General features: G+C 45.7%; 1 protein-coding gene across 1 annotated transcript in view; it reads left to right on the top strand.

Moving 5' to 3' along the window:
• Positions 1–1,135: 1,135 nt before the first annotated feature.
• The window catches only part of FBN3 (fibrillin 3), a 56,327-nt gene continuing 49,208 nt past the window's right edge, over positions 1,136–8,254 (top strand). The window contains exons 1-2 of the mRNA XM_010194224.1: positions 1,136–1,292; positions 2,238–2,363. Coding sequence (XP_010192526.1) covers positions 1,136–1,292; positions 2,238–2,363 — 283 coding nt within the window. The remainder of the gene's footprint in view (positions 1,293–2,237; positions 2,364–8,254) is intronic.

The following is an 8,254-nucleotide window of genomic DNA, read 5'->3' as shown; positions in this document are numbered from 1 at the left end:
CTCAGCCAGACTATCTGAAATAACAGCTATTTGACCAACACCTAACTTCCTTCGACAGTTAATGTGGAATTTTCTGGTCTGACAATAATATGGTTAAAGGTCCTTTTTCCAGCCACAGATCAAACACTTGCCTGCAATCATCTATTCCCAGTAGCAGGGAAAAAACCACTTTGTTTAAGAATTTAGTTTCCTGATGAATGCCTGCTGTGCTAATATCCCTAATCAAGGGTCACGAGAGCCCAGACAGTGGCAAAACCACATTCCTTAGTGCAAGCAAGCCCTTCAAAATCTTTTAGGTTTTAAGGGCTAGGAGGATCCTTGTTGGGAATGAGAAGCAGGCTGGTTGTTTCTGCAGCATCTGGGTTTTAAAGATCTAGTTAAAATTGCCAGGGGACTTTTAAGAGCTAAACCAAAGAAATTAATCACAATGACATGTTTTACTGCAGGAGGTTGCCTGTCAGAGAGTGCAGAAATCCATTTGCGGGATTTGCAGCAAACATCACCAGGAAAGGTTTGGAAATTCTCTCCCAGAGAGAATTTTGTGGGTGAGATGTAGGACTTTTCCTCTGCAGACCAAGTCGAAGTGGTCTGGCAGGAAGATATGTCCACTAAGGCTGTCCATGAGATGCTTGTACCACGTCATATCCACATGCATCTTTGCCCCGAACTAAAATGAAGTTTGATTGCTTTGCTGACCCCAGCAGTTCCACAGAACAGGTGAACGTGCAGCCCTGAAATTGCCTCTTTGCCTGACATTTCCTATTTTGAGTTCAATCTAGGGCCAATATTTAAAGGGAATGACTCAAGGCACAGAATAAGTACAGTACATGGGATGGGCCTGAGGGAGATGAGAAAGAGCTGGCTTAGAGAACCTTGAGATGATGACATGCAACATACAGCAGAAAGAAGGTCACTACTGCCAGTATTGATCTCCAGCTTGGTCTTAAATTTTTGTTCTTTTCATGATTGCAGACTTTTTTCCCCCCAGAATTTGTTGACTTTGCACCTGACTGGTTGTGCTGGGAAGGAGAATAGACAAGAAACCTTGTGTTTGTGTGTTGATCTAACCTGTGGATGTTTGTGTTTCCCCTCAGACTATCGTACTGGTCCCTGCTTTAGCCAAGTAAACAACCAGATGTGCCAGGGCCAACTCAGTGGGATCGTCTGCACCAAGACCATGTGTTGTGCCACCATTGGACGGGCCTGGGGTCACCCGTGTGAGATGTGCCCTGCCCAGCCTCACCCCTGCCGCCGAGGTTTCATTCCCAACATTCGTACTGGAGCCTGCCAAGGTAAATGCCATGAACCTCTAAAGGATGTTCCCTTATCCATCCTGATGTGCACTGAAAGCGTGAATGATGAATGACTGCCGGGAGCACCGATACAGAGCACAGTTCTCTGTGTAAACTTTGCTAAATCTGTCACTGTATGTCCTAGAGCATCACCATGGACTTTAGGTCTCTCATGGGATCACCTAAGATTGCCTTAGCTCAAATATTCTGACCGTGCTGTGGTTTTCAGGTGACATTCCTCCATCCCACAGGATGTAGTGAGGCAAGCCAGTGTTCCTTCAGGTTTAAAACTAATTTACAGCCTTCCAGATACCCTCATTCTGTGGTGCTGCTGTTGTCATTGGATCTTCTGTGCCAGCACTGGAACATGATCAGCACTTGTATTGGGTGTCCAGTGCGCTGTAAACTGTATTATTGGTTCAAAACAGAAACTATAACTCCTTTGAGACCACACAATCAAATAAAATGTGCATAAATCACATGCTTAGAGGTTGCGTTCAATATCTAGGACACCCAGGCAAAAGCAGCAGAATGGTCCACTGAGTTCCCACCAGCAGATCTCTTTGACAGCAGCCTTGGAGCTGCTCTTGCTTCTCCCTAGTAGTGTGTTGCAGGGGTCTCCATTTAGAGTTGCATGAATTCCTGTCTGCATTTGCAACTAATTTCAGCCTTTACCTGCCACGGTCAAAAGCCAGATTTACAGCCCAAATCCCACATTGGCCAGGATAAATTATCCTACGTCACAGGAGAAAACCAGGAAGGCTGAAGAGGATAACTCTCTTGCTGTCTATTGTAATCTGCATTTTATGGTCCAGTCTCTTCAGGAGAGAAGATTTAATAGATTTGTCACTCACTGTTACTGCAAGCAGAACTAGAGTATAAACAATATCTGCAGCACATGAGCATGCTGGTTCTAACTTTCTAACATCTCTGTTCTTCCTGTAGATGTGGATGAATGTCAAGCCATCCCTGGCCTCTGCCAAGGTGGAAACTGCATCAACACAGTGGGCTCTTATGAGTGCAAATGCCCTGCAGGACACAAGCAGAGCGAGACCAGCCACAGATGTGAAGGTAAGATTGCAGACTTCTGCATGGCTTTACCAGACTGCTCAGCACTGGGATTCCCAGATATCCAAGAGCACAAGGGCACTTAAAATGCCTGCTCTGCCTGCTTTTCCTGTTGTTTTCCTATCTTTCTGATTACTTTGTGGGATGCACCTTGCTCCTCTTCAACTGAGCTGTGAATGGAAGTGACCTTTTCAGCATCAGTATTTCTCTTGGAAATGATGCAGTGCTTCAGAGGCATGGTTGGTGCTTTGTTAGGGTTGCTCTAAAGCACTACTGCTTTAGCAGTAGCCAAGAAGCTACTGTAGCTTGAAGTCAAGTGGTGAGGAATGCAGCCTTGCCTCTTCTTCAGCATTGGAGGAGTATTGATTACCTTCTAAAAACACTTCAGTGGAGAACCCAGATGCCTTGCCCAGATGTGCAGGTGCAACTCCACTCTGAATAGGTGGGCGAGCTGATCTGCAGGGTCGGCAGTCAGACCCCAGTGTCTGGAGGCTGCGGGAAACAGAAAGGATCCAGCTGAACAGCTCAGCAGGGTCTGATGGGAAATAATTTCCAGGTGAAAAATAATGGGATTGCTTAGAAGTGACCAAATGACTGATCCTCAGACCAGAGGACTAGTTTAATTTGGGGTGTGAAAATTTAACGATGTTAAGACTAGTTGTGGTAGTTAAGGCTGAACTCTGCCTGCTTCTGGAAGCCCTTGGAACTGCTCTTTGCTCTTGGACTCTGGGTACGTTGGTCCTCTGTATTTCTTTAATTAAATTCAGGACTCATGGAGCGAGGCAATGCCTTGGTCCATGCTGTAATACACACACTTCTGTAGTATGGAGCACAGGCAGGGTGAGGTGCAGTCAGGATGTTAAACATCAATCTGAGCCCTCTTCATTAAATTCTGGCTCCAGTTCCTGAAGGTCCACTCTCAGCAGCTCCTTCATCACTGCTGGCATCTCTCTGAGGTGTGCAGACCTCTATGGGAAGGACACACTCTGCCCAAGTGTTTTTCGGCAGTTCTTGTGAGATGCATACATCACCAGGCAGGCTGGACCTCTCAGAAGCGGGGGAATAAACATTTGTTGTATTTTTTCAAACATCTGGCAAATGAAAAGGAAAAGAGCATTAAATTTTTCCTGCCTTGGTTGTTAAAGCTCTTTCCCGTGTACCCTAATGAAACCCTGCTGGCCTGCGTTTGCCATTTTTGGGATAAAACTTGTCCGTTGTGCTGGTGTGGCTGTGTCCTCCCTATCTGGGCTTCAGGAACTTTACATTCCTCTCCAAGGCTCTGTTGTAACCAAGACAAGGGATGATGAACACACTGAAATCCAATTGTTCAACCTGGAATTTGTTTCCAGTTACTCAGAGAGAGCACTTGAAGCAGTCACCAACACAGCAACGCACCCCATGGCACTGCAGGTTTGACACCATGCGATGTCCTGTGGGGTTTCTCCCAGTAATCAGTTCTCAGGGAAAGGAGCGTCACTGCTTCCAGGTGACTTCCCATACCCCCACTCTCCTGCAATCCAGACATTTTCCTTGCTAGGATAATTCTCATCATCTCTGTGTCGGTGCATGCCATGTGACCTGGGTTCAGCCCTCCAGAAAAACTTTTCCAAAGTGAGACGCCAGCCACAGAGGTTAATCCTTCAGTGGGGGATGGAGGCTCTTTTGTGTTGAGGAGACATCTGTGTCAGTGGATTTTCCTCGGCAGGATGCCAGAACACTTTCTAAAATTTTAACAGAAGGGTTTCTTGCAGTGCTTAGGCATCCAAGGACTTGGAACCCAGGAGATGCAAACCAGCATTTTACCAGCATCTCAGGTGAAGAACCAGTTCCCCATTCCCAGTGATGTCTCATGCAATTTGGCTGGACTGCGCACCAGAACCATGGGGCCCAACCTCAGGACACAAAAAGTAGTTCATGCCTTGGTCTGCCTCACCCGTGCTGGCTCAGGACCAGGCAAAGCACATCTGAAATCAGTTTAGCTGGAATCTCCTATATACCAAGATTAAAAACAATCCATTGTCTGAATCTGTCATCCAGATGCGAGGGGCCTCTGCGTGGGTCCCTGCTTCCCAGAACGCCTGCAAAAGCAGCGCGATGTGGCCATAAACAGCTTCCTTTCACTCTCCTTCCTGGATGGCCATAAAAAGACACATCTAGCATCTACGGTGTCTGTTCCGTCACTTATCTTCCCCCAGTTGCTAGGGAGACCACCAAAAGAGGATGCTTTCCTTTGGTATGGTTTGCTGACCTAGGGCTCCTTCTGCAAGAACAACATAAACATGAGGGATGCTGTAAACTGACAGGACTGAAATTGTTTTCAAGGGCTTGTTTCCCAGACATGAATCACCAGTCAGAAGGTGGATACCTTTGTCTGGGTCATCACTGCTCCCCTCTAGGACACGTACCCCACGTGAGTCACTAAAGCGGTATGAACAGGGCAATGGAGAGCCAGCATCTTGTAAGGGGTTCATCTGATGGCAGCACTTTATAAAAGTAGGAAGATCTGGCCCTATCTCAGAGCTTGCTGTGTGCTTTGATGCATCAGGAGCAAATTGTTTGCTACGGCACCTAACTGCCGATTTACTGAAATGTCCATACTGCCAAAGTAGCTGCGGCAGCCCAAGCAACCTCCTCACGGGGCCAAGGGTTTTAATCAAAGTAATGACCACAGCCATAAGAGGAGATTTTCTTTATCCAGGTGTGCTCCAAGCCTAAAATCGTGAGATTTAGCTGCAAGAGTTCCCTTCTTGAGTCTGTTTGCACTAACTTTATAGCTGGTGAAAGGAGTGATTTCTCAGCTTGTGCTGAGACCATCTTGCTTTAGGAGGAGGAGATGGCTTCCTCTTGCTTTTGGATTCCTCATCCAAGCTAAGCATCCAGGAAATATTAAAACTGGATTAAATGTCTACGTTAAATTCCCCCCTAGTTCCCAGGAGCTTGTATTTTCTCCTTAGAAGATTCCTCCTGGGGAGTGAAGTCAGCAGATGGGATTGTGTTTGAGCCAAAGGTCAGAGCCGGTGTCACTCCGGCTGCTGATTAATGATATCTCCCTCATTAACGCAGCAGCAGTTACCACTAATCTTCTTTGGGCTGTTTATTGGTGGGAATAGGCGGGAGTAGAGATAATGTTGTTGGTTTCCCATGGTGATACTTATCTCTCACCACAAATGGCACCTGGAATCAAGGCTTCTTTTTCAATCCCTGAAGAATAAAGATACTTTTCTTATGTGAGATTTTCTCTGCTGATAACGGAGGCCAGGATCTCCCAGGAGTGTGAGGGAGCTGCAGCTGGATGCACTGGATGAGTTTTAGTCAACTACAGAAGGAAAATGATTTCCTTTTTCTATCTGCAAAATGTGAAAACGTGCACACGACATCAAGTTTGGATTTGAACCTAAATATCCTCCATGTTCAGGGTTGCTTGGTTCCAGAGTTATTCCTGCAGCTCATCTCGAATGAATGTGACACTTTCAAATGGTGGCTTATTTTATGCCTTTGTTCATTGTATTCTGAGGGAGCTCGAGGGATCAAGAGTTCCTGAGCTTTTGGGGCTGTGCAACGTATAATGAGAAATTTCTGGCATGGAAAGTTGCCTGCTCACTTTCTGAAAAATATACACAGTCTGCGAAACACAGCAGTGGAGGGGGGGAAATTGAGGGTGGGGAAGGAGAAGGTTGTTCTCTTAACCAGCACTGGGCCAGCTTTGCCAGTGCCAAGGATTTATTTCATTTTGTAGGAAAAGATGAGCAAAGAGGGCAGACGTTACCAGTTTATGGCTAAATTCACAGATCCTGTGCTTGGGGAGACTGGGAAAGAGCAGGATCTGTTCGGATCTGCTGAGGTTTGCAGGGATGTGAGAAGTGTGTGAGCGCTGAGAGAAGGATGTGCTTATACCCAGCTGGCTTCTGAACACTGCTAGAAGAAAAGAATTGGTGAGGAGGACGCAAGAAAAAGCACCCCTGGCAATAATGGTGCAAAATGCAGAAAGGAAACATCAAAGCTGAAATCAGACACATCCTCCTGCTGCAAAGACCTTTATGAATAAATTGTAGAGAAGGGGGTGATATCTTTAAATTATCCTGGAAGCAACCATAAAAATTGCACTTAAGGGAACAATTCCATCACATCTTCTTAAGGGTGGAATTGCTGACTGAATAAAGCTTTTCCTTCCATAATTTCAGAGGTTCTCTGCCAATAATTTAACTTCTTTTATTAATAGCCCTGCTTCCACTGCGTAACTAAATGCTAAGCCAGCTCTGTTATCAGTGATGAATGTAATGCCATACCTCAACCAGGATGCTTTCCAATGCCCCAAAAAGAGTGAGTTTCTCACATCCAAAATTGTTCCAGGATGATAACATGTAAGATACAAAAAGTACACAGAGAAATATGGACTCGATGATCTTAAAGGTTTTTTTCAACCAAAACCATTCTATGAAACACCAGGCAAGGGAATGAAAGGCACTGCGCACTTTGTGCAATGAGCTGTGCTCAGATCCGCCCAGGCTAGATCCTTCTTGATGGGCTTTGGCATCTCCAGGAGACAGATTCTGCTGAGGGAGAACAAATCCTTTAATTACAAACCTTACCTCTTTTTACTCGCCCTTTTCTATTTAGCATTTGTAGGGTGATGTTTTAGATGCTACTTATGTAGCCCTATGGATTAGTCTTTTGTCACCACCATGTAAAAGTATGGATTTTCTAATGAAGACAAGGCTCTGGTTTTTGCTCTGTTGAGTCTCATTCATGTTTCTGAACTGGAGGGAGCTTTCCTGCATTTTCCATGAGCAGAGAGGGTAGGCTTGCCCACTTTCCTCACGAATGAACACGATAGCCATTTTATTAGCGTGTTTTCAATTTTCTTACAAAATGTCTACAGAAGAGCTCATTGTTTGGATCCATTAAAAGCTCATTTCCATGGATTTGGTGTGGTTTGGAGGGTTCCATTACTCTCCTCTGTGGTTTCTTTGTGCTTTCTGGAAGGGAAGGTCTGAGAGTCCCGTGCGTTGCACGAGACAGGGCTGATGAGGCATGACCCCTGCTACGTGACACAGAGATGTTTTCTCCATCAAGTCCTGCTTTTTTAGCAGATGGAAAAGTTGGGGTTTTGACATGTCTGTGGGCACCCGTCTTGGATGGGCTTTGCAGACTGCAGCTCTCCTTCTGAAGCTCTGTAGGCTTTGGCTCCCAGCATTTTCAGCCTTAAAGATCAGGCCAACTCCAACCCAGCGAGCTGGAGACCAGGTCCAAAATCAACGTTCGCATTGAATTCTGCCATTGTCTGAAGAGCAGAGCGCACAGAATATTGCTTTAATTTTTAACAGAGAGTTGGAAAAGTCGTGAAGTAGCCAGGTTGGAGTTGGAAGAAATCCCTGCCCAGAGCTGGCAGCTGGGTGTTAATGAGAGCGTACATATCCATCCCACTGTGTCAAGCTCTCCGTGGACCTCAGCGCTGAATGAATCAAAACTATGAGACGCTTTACAAAGAGAAAATAAAGAAGGCAAATGTGGTGGGGAAGAATTGAAACAACAACAAAGCCCAGAGCTCGGTTTCTCAAAGTACAGGATGTGCGAGTAGGCTTGAGAAACCCTGGCTTTTTTTCCTGCTGCTTGGATTGCTAACACTGCTCTTATCCCAGCTAGGATTTTCAAGGGGGAAAAAAAGCTGCCGTTTGATTTAACCTTTTGAATTAACTCTGGTTTTCCTTAAGAATGGAATGTAGTTGCTGCCCCCGCAAACACGCACACGTTTTCATGGATGGCTGAGGCTGTGTCATAAGTATTGATCGAACAAGATGCCTGCCCATCAGCTGGCATCCAGCCCTCTGATACAGCAAACTTCAGGCGAGCTAGGCAGAAATTCTAAGCTATTTCTAATAGAGCAACCAGCTTTT

The sequence above is a fragment of the Mesitornis unicolor genome, unplaced genomic scaffold (genome assembly GCF_000695765.1).
Source record: "Mesitornis unicolor isolate BGI_N332 unplaced genomic scaffold, ASM69576v1 scaffold2211, whole genome shotgun sequence".
NCBI lineage: Eukaryota > Metazoa > Chordata > Aves > Mesitornithiformes > Mesitornithidae > Mesitornis > Mesitornis unicolor.
This window is presented reverse-complemented; position numbering and strand designations above follow the sequence as displayed.